Genomic DNA, 22,775 nt, shown 5'->3' with positions numbered 1-22,775 from the left:
CTATTTTATTCCTAGGCCAAGTTCAAACATCATGCATTTGTTGTAGAAATAATATACAAGTAAAACCCCATTCCCTTACAGTATAAAAAAAAAAAAATCAACAGTGGCTTCTACACAAACTGCAGAATTTCAAATACCCTTTTTGGCACAGTTTAAATTCACAAATAAAGGGGGGTGTGGCCTGCGCGTTGATGGCGGCGGCTGCTTGAGACTGTAGCTCCGCTTCCCGCATATCCATAGCGGCTCAAATATTACTCCTGAGGGGCCCTGACACACACTACGCTCACTTACCTGGTTCCCAGAATGGGCAAGATTAGAAAGAGGCAGGCGCCGAAGAAAATGACAGAGTTCTTCCCCAGAACGCCACCATCAAGCGCCGGACCTGAGGGATCTCCCGCTTGTTCTCCCCGGCTCTCTGTGACTCCTGCTCCCTCCCCTGCAGCATGTGGAGGCCCACCGCTTCTCCTTTCTGCTGAAGCTGGGGCTCTCCCGATTACAGAGGAGACACTGCGCACACTGCTGGACTCCCTAAGATCCTCGCTGAAAGCGGACATCTCCAGCATGATTAAAGATTTGCAGCGTGATATACAGGGAGTAGGAGACAGAGTCACCCACGTGGAAAGCAAAATGGCTGAATATGCTGCGTCACACAACTCTCTGATCGATGCGCATGAAGCGCTGGAGGAGGATGTGGCGGCCATAAAAGAAAAGATACAGGATATGGAAGATCGCCATAGGCGTAATAATGTGCGCATTAGAGGAATTCCGGAGACAGTAGGCCCAGCAGAGCTGGAGTTTTACTTGCAAACTCTGCTTAAAGAAGCCGTGCCTGAGTTATCTGAGCGAGACTTGCTGATTGACAGAATTCATCGTATCCCTAAGCCAAAGGGACTAGACCCTTCTCTCACGCGTGACGTCATAGCGCGAATTCATTTTTACCATGCCAAAGCTCACTTTCTTCGAAACCTGCGGCAAAATCCGACACCAACTGAAACCTTTAAGGACATTAAAGTGTTCGCAGACCTGTCCGCAGCCACACTAGCGAAGAGGAAGGAGTTTGCGCAATTTACACGTACCCTTCGTGACAAGAATATCCGTTATCGCTGGGGCTTCCCTGTAAAGCTACTGATCTCGGTGAAGGGGCAGATGACCGCTTGCAACACTCCACAGGATGCCTCTGTCCTTCTACATAAGATGGGCCTGCTTTCAATCGGAGAGAATGCCAATTCTGCAGAAGACCATGGAAACAAGTCGGCGAGAATTGCGCCAGAATGGGAACAAACGTGATTTCCAGGACTCCCTCACCTACTTTATCCTTCTGGATGTGCGGGATGGGAGATACGCAAGAACTTATCTCTTTTCCCCCCCCACTAGGTCTGCTCTTCTGGTGTTAGGGTGGTGGTCACCCTTTAAGCAGACCCCCCTTTTTAGACTCTAGAACCCTGCTCATTGCAGTTTTGGGATGTCTAATCACCGTTTCCTTTCCGTTTTTATTTTTGCTAATGTTATGTTGTTTTTTGTTGTCCCAATTTGCTTGTGCTCTGATATGTGGCCCACATATTTTGATCTCTACCTCAGCCTCATAATGCCCCTTATGCTCACACCTAGTACGTTATGCATCTTCTTATGGCGGGGCTGAAATTTTATTCTAATAATGTTCGTGGTCTGAACTCCCCATTTCGTCGCTCTCAGATGTGGCGGGATCTGCTCCGCAGCAAATGCGATGTGGCTTTCATTCAAGAGACGCATTTGGTGGGAGCAGATCAGCACAGATGTACTCATCGATTGTATCCGCATATTTTTCACTCCCCTGCTGCCCAAAGGCGTAAGGCTGGCACCCTCATATGTATAAGGGGCTCTGTTGCGTTCACATTACACCAATGCATCACAGACAAGGAAGGTAGATATGTTATCCTGATATGTTCACTTGAAGGTAAATTGTGTACGATGGTTTCGGTTTATGCACCAAATGTCAGACAGATCTCCTTTTTCAACAGATTGCATAAGAAAATCTTAAAAGGTGGCGAAGGGTGCTATCATAATGGGTGGGGACTTTAACATTCCAATTGATGTGGGGATGGACTGTCTCACCCATGCTAAGCCCCGCCGGAAGGGTCTAAAAGAAGCTATAAAAAACACTTCCTTGCATGACATCTGGCGGTACCAGCATGGGGGAGAGAGATTATACGCATATTTCTTCCGCACATCACACACAGTCCCGGATCGATTACTTCCTGGTCTCTAGGGATATTTTGCAAGGGGTACTTAGGACGGACATTCTGCTAGCCACTTGGTCGGATCATGCCCCTATAGCAATGGAACTCAATATGGGCTTGCCCTCCCAATCACCCCCAAATTGGAGGCTGAATCAGTACTTGCTCAAAAGTTCTAAGAGACTGGAAGAATTCCGCGCTAGTCTGAAGGAGTTCTTCCTTCTGAATAGCACCCCTGATATTTCGTCATCTACTCTGTGGTTGGCTCACAAGGCCTATATGAGAGGTATATTCTTGCAGGCAGCCTCTCGTTTGAAAAAAGCTAGAGATCGGCAGCTTAATGAGGCGTTATCAGAGCTGGAGTCAGCACACCAACGATACAAGGATAATCCCTCTTCAGCTCACCTTTTGAAATTGCAGAATGTCCGTTCTAAGTTGAGGGCGTATCTCTTATATGAACATGAGCGAGTAATCAGCAGATTTAAGATGTCTCACTATCATATGGGGGATAGGGCAGGCTCCCTGTTAGCTAACAGACTTAAGAAAAGGGCGGCTAACTCCAGAATAGAGAAAATGCATTATAATGGGTCTGTTCTCACGCATCCGCAAGAAATCACTAATGCCATAGCTTCATATTATGCGAAACTTTATAATTTGAAGGAAGATGTTGCAACCCCTTAACCAACAGAAGCGTCCATTGCAGATTTTCTAGAGCACCTAAAACTTCCCACGCTGTCAGATGCCCAATTAACTACTCTCAACTTGCCAATTGCGGAAGCAGAGGTACGAGCAGCTCTAAAAACTACCCCTACGGGAAAAGCGCCAGGACCGGACGGTTTTATTGTGGCATATTACAAAGAGTTTCTGCCCCAGCTCCTCCCCAATTTGTGCTCGATATATAATACTTTTTTCCAAACAGGGTTTATTCCAACGGAGATGCTTTCGGCCACGGTAGTAACCATCCCGAAGCCGGGCAAGACCCCAGATGCGCCTGCCAATTTCCGCCCCATATCCCTACTTAATGCGGATTTAAAATTGTACGCAAAAATATTGGCCACTAGGATTAATCAGTTTTTGCCAGAACTAGTAGACCCAGACCAGGTTGGGTTTGTGCCTGGAAGGCAGTGCAGGGACGGCACTAGACGCATGCTTGATCTTATCCATATTGCAGGGAAGTCCAGGTCCCCCACAATGTTTATTTCCCTAGATGCTGAAAAAGCATTTGATAGGGTGCATTGGGGGTACCTGGACCGGGTGCTTTAGCCCTTTGGTTTCCATGGTAATATTAGGGCTGGTGTAATGGGGCTATATACAACCCCCTCGGCTACTGTTCTTGCCTCAGGTTATATGTCTAGACCTTTTAAGATAACCAATGGGACCAGACAGGGGTGTCCATTGTCGCCGTTGATTTTTGCGTTGATAATGGAACCTCTGGCTGCTAGGATTCGGGCATGTCACAGCATACAGGGAATTAAAGCGGGAGATGCTTCTCACGTGATTGGATTATATGCTGATGACGTTATATTAACAATATCGAACCCTGAAAGCTCTTTAATAGCACTACATCAAATACTGCAGCAATTTTCAAATTGTTCTTTTTATAAACTAAATGAGAGCAAAACCAAGGTTTTAGATTTCCACTTACCTGTAGCCACAATGGATAGGTTAAAGCAAATATACCCCTTTCAAATGGTCAGATCGGTCCATTCCATATTTAGGGATAGAGTTAGCACGAAGCTCGGCTGAGACAGTTTCCATTAATTTTAATCGCCTAAGAAAGGACCTACAAGGTGACTATTCCCGTATGGCGCAGGTCCAGTTATCCTGGGTGGCGAGAATCAATGCTGCAAAAATGTTATCCCTACCAAAAGCACTTTACTGTTTCAGATGTCTCCCACTGCAAGTTCCTAAAAAATTGATAACCATGCTCCAAAAAGACCTCTTGGCGTTTATTTGGCAGAATAAGCACCCTAGAATCCCGAAGGCCTCTTTGTATCCTTCGGTTAGAGCTGGGGGACTTGGGGTACCAGATCTGTATAAGTATTATTTGGCCTCCTTGGCGGAGCAGGCGCTGGAGTGGTGATCTCCATCCGCTCCCCACAAGTGGCTTGAGATAGAAAGGGCGTTTGTTAAAAAGCATTCACTCCCAGCCATCCTAGCAGCTCATGAATTGGGGAGACTTTGCTATGAGGTTCCTCTCCCTACAATGCAAGCGTCTCTTTTCATATGGTCGTATTTGAGAAATGTAAAGAAGTGGTTTACGGTGCCAAAAGACAGCATTCCTCTCATAGCACTTGAATACCATATTTCTGATATGAACCTGAAATCGTGGGTGGATAAAGGATTGGATAAGCTGGGGGGTCTTTACACAACCTCTGGCCTAAAAGATTTCCAGTCACTGCATGACACCTACTTCATCCCTAATGCCCTTTTTTACCAGTTTCTACAGATACGTCAGTTGTTAAATAACTCCCCATTAACTCAACCTCACTCTTGTAAGAGTCCTTTGCAGCCCTATGTCGCATCACCCCTGCAATTTAGAGTGAAAATTTCTGGTATATACTTAAACTTATTATTAGACCAAGATAGTGGGAAACAATCTTTTATGTTAAGATGGGAACAAGAGCTGGGTGCCGTTTTTTCCATGAGCCAGTGGAGGGAAGCAATGTCATGGTCCTTCAGATGTACTAAATGTCTAAATCATATAGAGCAGGCCAGGAAAATACAACTCAGGTGGTACTTGACCCCAAATAGACTAGCCCACTGTTCACCTGGCTACTCCCCATTATGTTGGAGGAAGTGTGGGTCAGTTGGTACTCCCTTACATATGTGGTGGGAATGCCCTTACACCCGAAAATTCTGGCACGCGATGGAAGCTTTAGTCCGGCAGGTCACGGATTCAACAATCAATTTGACCCCTGCTCTTTCCATTCTGGGAATAGGCTTAGAAGTCATTCCTTTCAAGATAAGATGGGTAATGGCCCATCTGATAAGCGCAGCGCGGAATGTAATAGCGCGGAGGTGGAAGTTACCTTGTACTCCGTCAACATCGGAAGTGGTTGAGTCCGTTAATCATCACATGCATTGCGAACTGATGTTTGCTTCCTCTTCTTCCGTACGCATACGATGTCTTAATAACTGGATGCCGTGGTTATCTAGTCCCTATGCTGAGCCTTTGCCGGAATGTCTTTGGTGACTCGGGTACATTTGGAGGTTTCGGGAGGGCGAGTTTGGGTCAAAGGTGGGGATTTATATATAATGTTACAACACTTACCTCAGCATGGGCAAGATTAACGTGAGCTTTGATGGGACCTTATTTGTTTTTTGTTATGTACTTTATGTATGTTTTCTTTCTGAAAAATGTACTTTGATATGCTTCACACTGTGATATTATGCCGTGTTGGGCATGCATTTACTGTATTATGCAAAGTATTCAATAAAAAATTATTGAAGATTAAATTCACGAATAAACCTAGAGAGCTGCACCAAAATCCACTATGAAACCCACTAGACTATTTCAAGAGCTTAATATTTCTTTCTTTCATCTCTGCTCAGTCTTCTGTTTCGGGTCTTGTCAAATTCAATTTTATAATTTAGTGATTTGCTAGGAACAAGTGTTGGATTAGCAGACTTTATGATTTATCAGATGCCAGACTAAAGAAAGTTTACTGCATGTAAAATGTCTGCCCCACCGGTTCATGTGAGGTAGAGGAGCTTCATAGATGTAAGCTGGTCCACAATCTGCTTTCCTTGAGTATTGACTAGAACACTATTTGAGGAGTGTTATCCCATTCAAAACCAGCAACAAAGAATTATGCATTATGTATGGAAAGGTATGTGACAAAGATTTCTAATCTTAAAGGGGTTCTGCGGTAAACAGTGGGAAGGCCGCGCCACTGCCTTCTCAAACAGCTGATCGGCGGGGGACCCGGGTGTCGGACCCCCGCCGATCAGATGCTGATGATCTATCCAGAGGATAGATCATCAGTTTAAACAAAGTGCAGAACCCCTTTAAGTGTTTAAGTGGAACTCTTACCTTTTCTCCTTGCTGCCGAGTGATTTCTCGGTCAATTTCACAGTCCAGCTTGTTTCCAACTAGAAGGAGTTCTGCATCCTCAGACGCATACTACATGAACAGAAAGTATAAATTACTCATTTTGGGTGTCACAACCATGTTCCCACATATTAGTCAGTTATATTTTCACATGTGAAGCAAGGCCACAACCATGTCTTGCTATCCCATAGCTAAAAGTGCAGAGTGAATATGTCCGCCACCAATGTACTACTGTATGCATTATACTGAAGTAGTCATACGTGAGCACAGGTACATGCACACATTTCTAACATCAGTATAAATAGTGGTGCCCTGGCAATTATGAATGGAGACAACTACTAGAGGTACAATCCATCCCTGACCCTGAGCAGCAAACACCTTTACACAGACATTTTGAATCTCGCTGGAAAGCCTGCTTTGTATAGGAGTATTAGATAGAATGATGTAACCACTGTGTAGAAGGCCCACCTTATCAATCATCTTCATCCATTTTGGTAAGTCATCAAAAGTCTCTTTCTTGGTGATATCATAGACTAATATGATACCCTTGGCACTTCTGTAATAGGCTGAAGTAATACTGTTGAAGCGCTCCTGGCCAGCTGTGTCCCTGCAAAAAGCAAGAGCAGGATGGTAGAAAACGATGTCCCCCATAAAGAGAAGCCATTAGCATTCAGCTTCACGCCTACTGACACTGAGAAACACAAAGCCTTATTTGTAGGAGCTGGAAAGGAGTTCAAGCATTTTGGCGCTGATTTCTGAAAATGCCCAAATTACTGGGTGATCTTTTTATTAATGTATAAAACCCCAATAGAGAAAGAGTTTATTCTAGAAGTTACTAATGTAATACAGAATTCATAGACAATCTCTACATTATTCACACTGCAAGGACATCAGCGTTGTCAGTCCTGGGGTTCTGTTCTGTCGTAGGAGCAGAAAACCTAAAATTACTAATCATATGATGGACACCAACAACGCCAGAGGTACCCCACTGACTTAAAATGGGGTCTGTCTAATGCCATCATATTTTCCATTCTCTACAGGAAAATACATTGCAATATGAATGGTAGATTTTATACTACACACTTTCAGATGCTCTGTTCTGCTGCAGATTCCGTCCTCCCCATTACAAAGGCAGGATGCAATCCACACTCAAAGTCAACAGTCATAGGGTATATGCAAGGCTAACAGGCTTTATGGCAGGGGTCTTCCAGTTATAGTGATTTTTAAGCAAATGCCCACAGCCTGCCCCCTGAAACAGAAGATTCATACCTGTGCTGCTCCAGTCATCCGTGCCGCCCCCGTGCGTTCCATCGTCCGGGCTTCAGGGCGTTTATGTCCAGCTGGCTATGGACATGGTCACATGCACCGCTCCAGCCAATGACTGGCTTCAGTGGTGACATGCTGCTTGTGGCCACATCACTGCTGAAGCCAGTCAGGGAGTGGACGATGGAAACAGCAGAGGCAGTGCAGAGGACTGGGGCGGCGTGGAGCAGGCAAGTGTGAATCCTCTGTTTCAGCAGACAGCCTGCGGGCACTTGCTTAAAAATCATTATAACTGGAAACCCGCTTTAAACCCTGAACTTGCAGGCATAACCCGATTTCTAGAATGTACTGCCCAATAAACAAAAATAAAATAATCCCCGTTGAAATATTTACAATTGCTACAAATGAACAAAAGTGTGGGTTTAGGAAGAAAACACAAGACAAGAGAGAATGACTAAAACACATACTTTAAAGGGGTTTTCTGGGAGTACTGTCAGGATAGGTTACCATAATCTGATCGATGGGGGTCCGAAACCCGGAACCCCCACAATCAGCTGTATGAGGATACCATGGCGCTAAGGCTACTTTCACACTAGCGTGAGCCTTTTCCGGCAGGCTGTTCCAGCGGGGGAACAGCCTGACGGGTCAATGCTGCCGCTAGCGCACCAAACCACCGGAAGTCCGCTCCGGCCCCATTCGGAGGTCCGGCCGCATCAAGGCAAACATGCCGTAGTTTCATTCCGGCCGCGCGGACCATCGGCCCGCCCCCATTATAGTGAATGGGGCCAGAGCGGACTTCCGCCGGAACAGCCAGCCAGAGAAGGCTGTTGCTACTGTGAAAGTAGCCTAAGGTGACAGCTGCTGCATCTTCACAGAATACCAAGCCCAGCGACATACAGCGCTGTATAGCCATTGTGCTTGGTATTGCAGTCCAGGCCCTTGAATGTGACTGCCCTTGAATATTGTACTCCCAGAAAACCCCTTTAAAAAAGTTGAGTGCAGCTGTGGGAGAGAAAGCAGAAAAAAGTAATGCGTTACCTTGTGATGAGCCTGCAGACCTCCTGCTACATAACCAGCCATGTGGCAACCGCATTCCAGACAGAAACACAAAGGTGAATGACCAAGACATGGCACATATACATTCAAGCATTAGCTGACCGGTGTAGCTACTGAGAAGCCATCAGTGTAGTCAGTCGAAAGCAAAACAAGCCAACAGTGAGATTAATAAAATGGTGAACAAATGGGGAAAAAGTTAGAATATGTGAATCACATACACAGACATTAATGACAAGATGTACAAATTAGTCACACGACTACGCTTAAGGGTAAAACAAAATGTATGGAGAAGACGCATGTTTGGTGACAAATGACTGAAATTGGAGTTTAATGATCGCATTCAGGCAGCAGCAAATACAAGCATACAGGAAATGTAAAGTGCATAAAGACCAGCAGTAAATAATGCAGAGAATTTGCTGTAATACTAGTTGTTTTTTTAAATAAAATATTTCTAGAACTGTTCAAATTGAGAACGTCAAACAAATCCATCTGCAATTCTGCAGTTAAATTATAATCTCAGCAACAGCAAAACTACAGCTTATCCTCAAAAACAGGAAATATTTCTTATACTGGAAACTGAAGACTCCTATAATAAAAAAATAAATAAAAAAAATTAACCCATGCTGATCGGGTGGGTGCAGTAGCTGCGCCCGCCCGATCAGCGGCAGGGGTCCGGCAGTCACTGATAGCCGGACCCCTGCTGTATGTGTCGGCATCGGTGAATACAACGATGCCAACACATTAACCCTCGCACTGCCGCGGTCAGCGCTGACCGCGGCACGTGCGGGATCGTGCCGGGTTCGGGGTGGCCATCAGGTCCACACACTGCTGTGACAAACCGATGGCATCGTGGCTGCCTTCCGTGACAGCCTGTGAGATCCAGCCCCCTGGATCTCACAGGCAAGCTGGCTGAAGTGTTTTACACTGTGTAATACACTTAAAGCCAATGCATCACAATACAGAAGTATTGTGATGCATTGTAAAGGGGATCAGACCCCCAAAAGTTGAAGTCCCAGAGTGGGACAAAAAAAAAGTTTAAAAAAAAAAGGGAAAAAAATAAAAAGTTTTCCCATTTTTTTTTTAAGTTTTAAAATTAAGTGAAACACTTTTTTTTTTTTTTAAATAGGGAAAAAAAGAAAAGTACACAAATTAGGTATCACCGCGTCCGTTTCGACCGGCTCTATGAAAATATCACATGACCTAACCCCTCTGGTCAGGGATGGGCAAACTGCGGCTTTCCAGCTGTTGTATAACTACAAATCCCAGTATGCCTACAGCTATCAGCCTACAGCAGGGCATGATGGGATTTGTAGTTTTACAACAGCTGGAGAGGTGCAGTTTGGCTATCCCTGCCTCAGGTGAACACCGTAAAAAAAAAAAAACTGTACTAAAAAAAAAAAAAAAATTTTTTTGTCACCTGACATCACTAAAAGTGCAACACCAAGCGATCAAAAAGGCGTATGCCCCCAAAATAGTACCAATCTAACCGTCACCTCATCCCGCAAAAAATTAGCTCCTACCTAAGACAATCACCCAAAAAACAACAACAAAAAAAAAACTATGGCTCTCAGACTATGGAGACACTAATACATGATTTTTTTTTGTTTCAAAAATGCTTTTATTGTGCTAAATGTAAAAACAAATAAAAAAAGTATACATATTAGGTATCGCCGCGTCCGTAACAACCTGCTCTATAAAAATACCTCATGATGAACACCATAAAAAAAAAAAAAGTCAAAAAAGCGATTAAAAAGTCATATGCACCCCAAAATGGTGCCAATCAAACAGTTATTTCATCCCGCAAAAATGATACTCTACCTAAGACAATCGCCCAAAAAATTAAAAAAAAATATGCCTCTCTAAATATGGAAACGCTAAAACATTTTGTTTAAAAAATGCTGTTATTGTGAAACACTTAAATACTGTATTTTTTTTTATAAAACATGAGGCAATCTGGAGATGCTGGGGGCTGATTAAGGGCTATTATGGAGATGCTGGGGGCTGATCTGGGGCACTATGGAGATGCTGGGGGATGATCAGGGGCAATGGGGGCTATGGGGTGCCGATATGATGTAATGGCGGCTGCTGGGCGCTAATATGAGAAGCAATGGGGGCTGCTGGGGGCTGATATGAGGCAAAGGGGACTGCTGGGGGCTGATATGAGGCAAAGGGGACTGCTGGGGGCTGATATGAGGCAAAGGGGACTGCTGGGGGCTGATATGAGGCAAAGGGGACTGCTGGGGGCTGATATGAGGCAAAGGGGACTGCTGGGGGCTGATATGAGGCAAAGGGGACTGCTGGGGGCTGATATGAGGCAAAGGGGACTGCTGGGGGCTGATATGAGGCAAAGGGGACTGCTGGGGGCTGATATGAGGCAAAGGGGACTGCTGGGGGCTGATATGAGGCAAAGGGGACTGCTGGGGGCTGATATGAGGCAAAGGGGACTGCTGGGGGCTGATATGAGGCAAAGGGGACTGCTGGGGGCTGATATGAGGCAAAGGGGACTGCTGGGGGCTGATATGAGGCAAAGGGGACTGCTGGGGGCTGATATGAGGCAAAGGGGACTGCTGGGGGCTGATATGAGGCATGGGGCTCTTATCTAAGGTCTGATTGAGGGTCTGATCTGAGGTATTGTTGGGGTCTTATTAACATTGGGGGTCTGATTGCTGGTCTGACCTGAGGTCTAATAAAAAATATATTTTTTCTTATTGTCCTCTAAAACCTAGGTGCATCTTGTAAGCCAAAAAATACTGTAAATAAAAAAAAAGCATACATATAAGGTCTCTTTCACACGACCGTTTTTTGCGTTCCGTATATAGAACCATTCATTTCAATGGTTCAGCAAAAAAAAACAAACGGAATGTACTCCGTATGTATTCTGTTTCCGTATTTCCGTTCCGTTGAAAGATAGAACATGTCCTATTATTGCCAGCAAATCATGTTCTGTGGCTCCATTCAAGTCAATGGGTCCGCCAAAAATACGGAACATATACGGAAATGCATCCGTATGTCTTCCGTATCCGTTCCGTTTTTGCGGAACCATCTATTTAAAATTTTATGCCAGACTAATTTTTTCTATGTAATTACTGTATACTGTATATGCCATATGGAAAAACGGAACGGAAACAAAAAACGGAACAACGGATCCGTGAAAAACGGGCCGCAAAACACTGAAAAAGTCATACGGTCGTGTGAAAGAGGCCTTAGGCATCGCTGCGTCCGTAAGAACCTGCTCTATAAAAATATCACATGAACTAACCCCTCAGGTGAACATAAAAATAAAAATAAAGTGTCAAAAAAGCAATTTTTTGTCACCTTACATCACAAAAAGTGTAATACCAAGCGATCAAAGTCATATACGCCCCAAAATAGTAAAAATGAAACAGTCATCTCATACCGAAAAAAATAAGCCCTTACATAAGACAGTCCCCCCCAAAAAAAAAAAAAAAATGGCTTTCAGAATATGGCGACCCTAAAAAATTTTTTTTTTCAAAAATGCTTTATTATGTAAAATTGAAAAACAACAAAAAAAGTTGTCATATTTGGCAGTCGCATGGGTAACACCCTGCTCTATAAAAATACCACATGATCTAACCTGTCAGATGAACATTGTAAATAACAAAAAATAAAAACTGTGGCAAAACAGCAATTTTTTGTTACCTTGCCTCACAAAAAGTGTAATATAGAGCAACCAAAAATCATATGTACCCTAAAATAGTACCAACAAAACTGCCACCTTATCCCGTAGTTTCCAAAATTGGGTCTTTTTTTGGAGTTTCTACTCTGGGGGTGCATCAGGGGGTCTTCAAATGTGAAATGGCAACTTAAAATTATCCCAGTAAAATCTGCCCTCCACAAATCATATGGCGTTCCTTTCCTTCGGCGCTCTGAGTTTACAACCACATATGGGGTGTTTCTGTAAACTACAGAATCAGGGCAATAAATATTGAGTTTTGTTTGGCTGCTATCCCTTGCTTTGTTACTGGAAAAAATTTAAAATCTGCCAAAAAAGTGAAATTCAGAAATTTCATCTACATTCTCCTTTATTCTTGTGGAACACCTAAAGGGTTAAGAAAGTTTGTAAAATCAGTTTTGAATACCTCGAGGGGTGTAGTTTCTAAAATGGGGCAATTTATGGGTGGTTTCTATTATAGAAGCCTCACAAAGTGACTTCAGACCTGAACTGGTCCTTAACCACCTCAGCCCCCAGTGCTTAAACACCCTGAAAGACCAGGCCACTTTTTACACTTCTGACCTACCCTACTTTCACCGTTTATTGCTCGGTCATGCAACTTACCACCCAAATGAATTTTACCTCCTTTTCTTCTCACTAATAGAGCTTTCATTTGGTGGTATTTCATTGCTGCTGACATTTTTACTTTTTTTGTTATTAATCGAAATTTAACGATTTTTTTGCAAAAAAATGACATTTTTCACTTTCAGTTGTAAAATTTTGCAAAAAAAACGAGATCCATATAGAAATTTTGCTCTAAATTTATAGTTCTACATGTCTTTGATAAAAAAAAAATGTTTGGGTAAAAAAAAAATGGTTTGGGTAAAAGTTATAGCGTTTACAAACTATGGTACAAAAATGTGAATTTCCGCTTTTTGAAGCAGCTCTGACTTTCTGAGCACCTGTCATGTTTCCTGAGGTTCTACAATGGCCAGACAGTACAAACACCCCACAAATGACCCCATTTCGGAAAGTACACACCCTAAGGTATTCGCTGATGGGCATAGTGAGTTCATAGAAGTTTTTATTTTTTGTCACAAGTTAGCGGAAAATGATGATTTTTTTTTTTTTTTTTTTTTTCTTACAAAGTCTCATATTCCACTAACTTGTGACAAAAAATAAAAACTTCTATGAACTCACTATGCCCATCACGAAATACCTTTGGGTCTCTTCTTTCCAAAATGGGGTCACTTGTGGGGTAGTTATACTGCCCTGGCATTCTAGGGGCCCAAATGTGTGGTAAGGAGTTTGAAATCAAATTCTGAAAAAAATGACCTGTGAAATCCGAAAGGTGCTCTTTGGAATATGGGCCCCTTTGCCCACCTAGGCTGCAAAAAAGTGTCACACATCTGGTATCTCCGTACTCAGGAGAAGGTGGGGAATGTGTTTTGGGGTGTCATTTTACATATACCCTTGCTGGGTGAGAGAAATATCTTGGCAAAAGACAACTTTTCCCATTTTTTTATACAAAGTTGGCATTTGACCAAGATATTTATCTCACCCAGCATGGGTATATAAAAAATGACACCCCAAAACACATTCCCCACCTTCTCCTGAGTACGGAGATACCAGATGTGTGACACTTTTTTGCAGCCTAGGTGGGCAAAGGGGCCCACATTCCAAAGAGCACCTTTCGGATTTGACAGGTCATTTTTTTCAGAATTTGATTTCAAACTCCTTACCACACATTCGGGCCCCTAGAATGCCAGGGCAGTATAACTACCCCACAAGTGACCCCATTTTGGAAAGAAGAGACCCAAAGGTATTCCGTGAGGGGCATGGCGAGTTCCTAGAATTTTTTATTTTTTGTCACAAGTTAGTGGAAAATGATGATTTTTTTTTTTTTTTTTTTTTTTCATACAAAGTCTCATATTCCACTAACTTGTGACAAAAAATAAAAACTTCCATGAACTCACTATGCCCATCAGCGAATACCTTGGGGTCTCTTCTTTCCAAAATGGGGTCACTTGTGGGGTAGTTATACTGCCCTGGCATTCTAGGGGCCCAAATGTGTGGTAAGGAGTTTGAAATCAAATTCTGTAAAAAATGACGAGTGAAATCCGAAAGGTGCTCTTTGGAATGTGGGCCCCTTTGCCCACCTAGGCTGCAAAAAAGTGTCACACATCTGGTATCCCCGTACTCAGGAGAAGTTGAGGAATGTGTTTTGGGGTGTCTTTTTACATATACCCATGCTGGGTGAGATAAATATCTTGGTCAAATGCCAACTTTGTATAAAAAAATGGGAAAAGTTGTCTTTTGCCAAGATATTTCTCTCACCCAGCATGGGTATATGTAAAATGACACCCCAAAACACATTCCCCAACTTCTCCCGATTACGGAGATACCAGATGTGTGACACTTTTTTGCAGCCTAGGTGGGCAAAGGGGCCCATATTCCAAAGAGCACCTTTCGGATTTCACTCGTCATTTTTTACAGAATTTGATTTCAAACTCCTTACCACACATTTGGGCCCCTAGAATGCCAGGGCAGTATAACTACCCCACAAGTGACCCCATTTTGGAAAGAAGAGACCCCAAGGTATTCGCTGATGGGCATAGTGAGTTCATGAAAATTTTTATTTTTTGTCACAAGTTAGTGGAATATGAGACTTTGTATGAAAAAAAAAAAAAAAAAAAAAATCATCATTTTCCACTAACTTGTGACAAAAAATAAAAAATTCTAGGAACTTGCCATGCCCCTCACGGAATACCTTGGGGTGTCTTCTTTCCAAAATGGGGTCACTTGTGGGGTAGTTATACTGCCCTGGCATTTTCCAGGGGCCCTAATGTGTGGTAAGTAGGTAAATGACCTGTGAAATCCTAAAGGTACTCTTTGGAATATGGGCCCCTTTGCCCACCTAGGCTGCAAAAAAGTGTCACACATCTGGTATCCCCGTACTCAGGAGAAGTTGAGGAATGTGTTTTGGGGTGTCTTTTTACATATACCCATGCTGGGTGAGATAAATATCTTGGTCAAATGCCAACTTTGTATAAAAAAATGGGAAAAGTTGTCTTTTGCCAAGATATTTCTCTCACCCAGCATGGGTATATATAAAATGACACCCCAAAACACATTCCCCACCTTCTCCTGAGTACGGAGATACCAGATGTGTGACACTTTTTTGCAGCCTAGGTGGGCAAAGGGGCCCATATTCCAAAGAGCACCTTTCGGATTTCACTCGTCATTTTTTACAGAATTTGATTTCAAACTCCTTACCACACATTTGGGCCCCTAGAATGCCAGGGCAGTATAACTACCCCACAAGTGACCCCATTTTGGAAAGAAGAGACCCCAAGGTATTCGCTGATGGGCATAGTGAGTTCATGAAAATTTTTATTTTTTGTCACAAGTTAGTGGAATATGAGACTTTGTATGAAAAAAAAAAAAAAAAAAAAAATCATCATTTTCCACTAACTTGTGACAAAAAATAAAAAAATTCTAGGAACTTGCCATGCCCCTCACGGAATACCTTGGGGTGTCTTCTTTCCAAAATGGGGTCACTTGTGGGGTAGTTATACTGCCCTGGCATTTTCCAGGGGCCCTAATGTGTGGTAAGTAGGTAAATGACCTGTGAAATCCTAAAGGTACTCTTTGGAATATGGGCCCCTTTGCCCACCTAGGCTGCAAAAAAGTGTCACACATCTGGTATTGCCGTACTCAGGAGAAGGTGGGGAATGTGTTTTGGGGTGTCATTTTACATATACCCTTGCTGGGTGAGAGAAATATCTTGGCAAAAGACAACTTTTCCCATTTTTTTATACAAAGTTGGCATTTGACCAAGATATTTCTCTCACCCAGCATGGGTATATGTAAAATGACACCCCAAAACACATTCCCCACCTTCTCCTGAGTACGGCGATACCAGATGTGTGACACTTTTTTGCAGCCTAGATGCGCAAAGGTGCCCAAATTCCTTTTAGGAGGGCATTTTTAGACATTTGGATACCAGACTTCTTCTCACGCTTTGGGGCCCCTAGAATGCCAGGGCAGTATAAATACCCCACATGTGACCCCATTTTGGAAAGAAGACACCCCAAGGTATTCAATGAGGGGCATGGCGAGTTCATAGAAATTTTTTTTTTTTGGCACAAGTTAGCGGAAATTGATATTTTTAATTTTTTTCTCACAAAGTCTCCCGTTCCGCTAACTTGGGACAAAAATTTCAATCTTTCATGGACTCAATATGCCCCTCACGGAATACCTGGGGGTGTCTTCTTTCCGAAATGGGGTCACATGTGGGGTATTTATACTGCCCTGGCATTCTAGGGGCCCTAAAGCGTGAGAAGAAGTCTGGAATATAAATGTCTAAAAAATTTTACGCATTTGGTTTCCGTGAGGGGTATGGTGAGTTCATGTGAGATTTTATTTTTTGACACAAGTTAGTGGAATATGAGACTTTGTAAGAAAAAAATAAAAAAATTCCGCTAACTTGGGCCAAAAAAATGTCTGAATGGAGCCTTACAGAGGGGTGATCAATGACAGGGGGGGTGATCAATGACAGGGGTGTGATCAATGACAGGGGTGTGATCAATGACAGGGGTGTGATCAATGACAGGGGGGTGATCAGGGAGTCTATATGGGGTGATAACCACAGTCATTGATCACGCCCGTGTAAGGCTTCATTCAGACGTCCGTATGCGTTTTGCGGATCCGATCCATCTATCAGTGGATCCGTAAAAATCATGCGGACGTCTGAATGGAGCTTTACAGGGGGGTAATCAATGACAGGGGGGTAATCAATGACAGGGGGGTGATCAGGGAGTCTACATGCGGTGATCACCACAGTCATTGATCATGCCCCTGTAAGGCTTCATTCAGACGTCCGTATGCGTTTTGCGGATCCGATCCATCTATCAGTGCATCCGTAAAAATCATGCGGACATCTGAATGGAGCTTTACAGGGGGGTAATCAATGACAGGGGGGTAATCAATGACAGGGGGGTGATCAGGGAGTCTATATGGGTTGATCACCACAGTCATTGATCACGCCCCTGTAAGGCTTCATTCAGACGTCCGGATGCGTTTTGCGGATCCGATCCATCTATCAGTGCATCCGTAAAAATCATGCGGACATCTGAATGGAGCTTTACAGGGGGGTGATCAGGGAGTCTATATGGGGTGATCACCACAGTCATTGATCATGCCCCTGTAAGGCTTCATTCAGACGTCCGGATGCGTTTTGCGGATCCGATCCATCTATCAGTGGATCCGTAAAAATCATGCGGACGTCTGAATGGAGCTTTACAGGGGGGTAATCAATGACAGGGGGGTAATCAATGACAGGGGGGTGATCAGGGAGTCTATATGGGGTGATAACCACAGTCATTCATCACGCCCCTGTAAGGCTTCATTCAGACGTCCGTATGCGTTTTGCGGATCGGATCCATCTATCAGTGCATCCGTACAAATCATGCGGACATCTGAATGGAGCTTTACAGGGGGGTAATCAATGACAGGGGGGTAATCAATGACAGGGGGGTGATCAGGGAGTCTATATGGGTTGATCACCACAGTCATTGATCACGCCCCTGTAAGGCTTCATTCAGACGTCCGGATGCGTTTTGCGGATCCGATCCATCTATCAGTGCATCCGTAAAAATCATGCGGACATCTGAATGGAGCTTTACAGGGGGGTGATCAGGGAGTCTATATGGGGTGATCACCACAGTCATTGATCACGCCCCTGTAAGGCTTCATTCAGACGTCCGTATGCGTTTTGCGGATCCGATCCATCTATCAGTGGATCCGTAAAAATCATGCGGACGTCTGAATGGAGCTTTACAGGGGGGTAATCAATGACAGGGGGGTAATCAATGACAGGGGGGTGATCAGGGAGTCTACATGCGGTGATCACCACAGTCATTGATCATGCCCCTGTAAGGCTTCATTCAGACGTCCGTATGCGTTTTGCGGATCCGATCCATCTATCAGTGCATCCGTAAAAATCATGCGGACATCTGAATGGAGCTTTACAGGGGGGTAATCAATGACAGGGGGGTAATCAATGACAGGGGGGTGATCAGGGAGTCTATATGGGTTGATCACCACAGTCATTGATCACGCCCCTGTAAGGCTTCATTCAGACGTCCGGATGCGTTTTGCGGATCCGATCCATCTATCAGTGCATCCGTAAAAATCATGCGGACATCTGAATGGAGCTTTACAGGGGGGTGATCAGGGAGTCTATATGGGGTGATCACCACAGTCATTGATCATGCCCCTGTAAGGCTTCATTCAGACGTCCGGATGCGTTTTGCGGATCCGATCCATCTATCAGTGGATCCGTAAAAATCATGCGGACGTCTGAATGGAGCTTTACAGGGGGGTAATCAATGACAGGGGGGTAATCAATGACAGGGGGGTGATCAGGGAGTCTATATGGGGTGATAACCACAGTCATTCATCACGCCCCTGTAAGGCTTCATTCAGACGTCCGTATGCGTTTTGCGGATCGGATCCATCTATCAGTGCATCCGTACAAATCATGCGGACATCTGAATGGAGCTTTACAGGGGGGTAATCAATGACAGGGGGGTAATCAATGACAGGGGGGTGATCAGGGAGTCTATATGGGTTGATCACCACAGTCATTGATCACGCCCCTGTAAGGCTTCATTCAGACGTCCGGATGCGTTTTGCGGATCCGATCCATCTATCAGTGCATCCGTAAAAATCATGCGGACATCTGAATGGAGCTTTACAGGGGGGTGATCAGGGAGTCTATATGGGGTGATCACCACAGTCATTGATCACGCCCCTGTAAGGCTTCATTCAGACGTCCCGGATGCGTTTTGCGGATCGGATCCATCTATCAGTGCATCCGTAAAAATCATGCGGACATCTGAATGGAGCTTTACAGGGGGGTGATCAGGGAGTCTATATGGGGTGATCACCACAGTCATTGATCATGCCCCTGTAAGGCTTCATTCAGACGTCCGGATGCGTTTTGCGGATCCGATCCATCTATCAGTGGATCCGTAAAAATCATGCGGACGTCTGAATGGAGCTTTACAGGGGGGTAATCAATGACAGGGGGGTAATCAATGACAGGGGGGTGATCAGGGAGTCTATATGGGGTGATCACCACAGTCATTCATCACGCCCCTGTAAGGCTTCATTCAGACGTCCGGATGCGTTTTGCGGATCCGATCCATCTATCAGTGGATCCGTAAAAATCATGCGGACATCTGAATGGAGCTTTACAGGGGGGTGATCAATGACAGGGGGGTAATCAATGACAGGGGGGTGATCAGGGAGTCTATATGGGGTGATCAGGGGTGATCAGGGGTTAATAAGGGGTTAATAAGTGACAGGGGGGTGTAGTGTAGTGTAGTGGTGTTTGGTGCTACTTATTACTGAGCTACCTGTGTCCTCTGGTGGTCGATCCAAACAAAGGGGACCACCAGAGGAGCAGGTAGCAGGTATATTAGACGCTGTTATCAAAACAGCGTCTAATATACCTGTTAGGGGTTAAAAAAAACACATCTCCAGCCTGCCAGCGAACGATCGCCGCTGGCAGGCTGGTGATCAACTCTCTTACCTTCCGTTCCTGTGAGCGCGCGCGCGCCTGTGTGCGCGCGTTCACAGGAAATCTCGGCCATCGCGAGATGACGCATATATGCGTGACTCTGCGCAGGGCTGCCACCTCCGGAACGCGATCCTGCGTTAGGCGGTCCGGAGGTGGTTAAAAAGTGGGTTTTGAAAATTTTCTGAAAAATTGTAAAATTTGCTTCTAAACTTCTAAGCCTTCTAACGTCCCAAAAAAAGAAAATGTCATTTACAAAATGATCCAAACATGAAGTAAGCATATGGGAAATGTAAAGTAATAACCATTTTAGGAGGTATCACTACCTGTTTTAAAAGCAGTCCCCATAGCTCTGTGTGCTTTTATTGTGTAAAAAAACCTATTTGACACATATGCAAATTAACCTGAGATGAGTCCTGTCCCTGAGATGAGTCAGGGACAGGACTCATCTCAGGTTGATTTGCATATGTGTCAAATAGGTTTTTTTTACACAATAAAAGCACACAGAGCTATGGGGGGCTGGATATTGCGGATGTGCTAGCGGCCATCTAGCAACCCATGTCCTCAGCTCTATACACAAAATCCCGGTGACAGTTATCACCACATAAAGTGACACAACTTTTGACTTTGCAGAAAGTAATAAAAATGCCTTAAAACATTCTCTCTCATTATTCTGGCATTTGGAAAATAATAATAATTATGGTAATCCTAATTGACCAAAAACAAGAAAGGTTTATTCTGATTGATGTCAGATATTGAGAAAAACATGCATATGTGTCTTTTTATATAGTGTATGTAAACTTCTGGTTTCAACTATATATGCCTTAGTTTTGTCCTGTGTCAGTTTGTAACAGAAATACTGCCACCATGTGGTTGGATGACAACATGACACGCTAAGGCGTTTACCCCCCTGACTGCTTCCTTAAAGGGTTTCTGTCACCCCATTAAACCGTTTTTTTTTTTTTTTTCTTTAATAATAATCCCTATAGTGCGATCTCATGATACATAATCAAATTAATAATTTTGGTTCAGTAGATTTTGGTAAAAAACGATTTTTAAAATATGCTAATTACCTTGCTACGAGCAAGTAGGGCGGCTACTTGCTGGTAGCAGCCGCATCCTCCGATGGTAATGACGCCCCCTCGGCATGCTGATTGACAGGGCCAGGGAAGGTAATCCTTCTCTGCTGGCGCTGTTAGAATTTGAAATGTCGCGCCTGCGCCGTACCTGGCTTCAATCGGCGCAGGCGCACTGAGAGGCGGCCGCTCTGCTCGACCGCTCCATCCTCAATGCGCCTGCGTCGATGACGTCATCGCATACACCCGGAAGAGAAGACGCCGGCGGTTTTCCGAGATTAAGGCTACATGCACACGACCGTATGTGTTTTGCGGTCCCCCCCCAAAAAAACGGATGACATCCGTTTTTTTTTTGCATATCCATTGTAACAATGCCTAAAACGGACAAGAATAGGACATGTTCTATTTTTTTTGAGGGGCTACGGAACAGACATACTGATGCTGACAGCACACTGTGTTGTCCGCATTGTTTGCGGACCCATTGAAATGAATGGGTTCGCATCCTATCCGCAAAAAAAACGGAACGGACACAGAAACAAACAACGTTCGTGTGCATGTACCTCTGAGGCTGACCATGAGACCAAGAGGCAGCAGTACTCCCAGGAGCACTGATACCTTCTCAGACAGCTGATCGGCTGGGGTTCCGGGTGTTGGACACCCACTGATCACATACTGAACACAACATGCGTATTTTAAATCATATTGGTAACATAAAACATTGTTAAATATCATCTCTCCACTTATACATGTAGGTAGGCAGAGAGCTTTTACCACAAATATATTGTGTACTCACCAAATTTGTAACCTAATTTTCTTTCCTCTTAACTCTACAGTTTTGATTTTGAAGTCAACACCTGAAAAAAAAAAGAAAAATGATTAAAAATAATAATTCAGGAGAGACCGCCTCCATCCAGGACAGGAACTTTCGTGGAGAGCTCTTAAGGAGAGCCTCCTTTCCTTTGAAACAAAGATGGGAAAACAATATCTTGGGACCTATGAAAAAGAGAGACCACTTTGGGCAAAAAAAAGATGGGTCCGGTTTAATGAGCACTCTGTCCTCCAGGATGTTAGTATAGAGAGGAGAGGTTGAAAGGGCAGAAATCTCACCCACTCTCCTAGCTGAGATGTTGGCCACCAAAAAAGCAGTTTTAAAAGATAATGTTTTAATAGATAAATCGTATAGCGGTTCAAAAGGAGGCTCCATCATCCTAAACAAAACTAGATTCAGATCCCACGATTACAGGCTTAATTCTACTGACTGCTTTAAAGAATCTCCTAATCCAAGGATGATTGGCAATGAGGAATTCAAAAAAGGCTCTCAGAGCAGAGACCTGTACTTTAAAGGGAACCTGTCACCTGGATTTTAGCTATAGAGCTGAGGACATGGGCTGCTAGATGGCCGCTAGCACGTCCACAAAACCCAGTCCCCATAGCTCTGTGTGCTTTTATTGTGTAAAAAAAAACGATTTGATACATATGCAAATTAACCTGAGATGAGTCAGAGCTTGAAAATATGACTCTTCTCTGGTCACACAAGTAAGATATGACTTATGTTAATTTGCATAAAAGGCAGGAAGTACAAAAATGCATAATACTTATTGAATTCGTCTGTAAAGGAAAGTAAAAGTGTAATTTATATGTTTAGGGTAACACAATGAACATTTAGAAACGCTCAGTGAGGGTAGCATAGTAGAGGTGACAGGTTCGCTTTAAGGGTGCTAAGTCTAAGGTTTTTTTATTAAGACCTTCTTGAAGAAAATCCAGAACCGTAGGCATAGGAGGAAGGATCAACCGGGGGCCTAGTGAACCAGACTCTAAAGGTAAATGGTGGAGGTTACTTCCTTACAACAATATA

General features: G+C 43.9%; 1 protein-coding gene across 1 annotated transcript in view; it reads right to left on the bottom strand.

The window, feature by feature from the left end:
- The window catches only part of RAB12 (RAB12, member RAS oncogene family), a 50,168-nt gene that overhangs the window by 14,689 nt on the left and 12,704 nt on the right, over positions 1 to 22,775 (bottom strand). Inside the window, exons 2-4 of the mRNA XM_040432605.1 lie at positions 21,714 to 21,774; positions 6,736 to 6,874; positions 6,250 to 6,339 (exon numbers count right to left, since the gene is read on the bottom strand). Of these exons, the coding sequence (XP_040288539.1) occupies positions 6,250 to 6,339; positions 6,736 to 6,874; positions 21,714 to 21,774 (290 nt within the window). The remainder of the gene's footprint in view (positions 1 to 6,249; positions 6,340 to 6,735; positions 6,875 to 21,713; positions 21,775 to 22,775) is intronic.

Source organism: Bufo bufo, chromosome 5 (assembly GCF_905171765.1).
Source record: "Bufo bufo chromosome 5, aBufBuf1.1, whole genome shotgun sequence".
Lineage (NCBI taxonomy): Eukaryota > Metazoa > Chordata > Amphibia > Anura > Bufonidae > Bufo > Bufo bufo.
The sequence above is the reverse complement of the archived record's forward strand: the minus strand, read 5'-3'. Positions and strand labels throughout refer to the sequence as shown.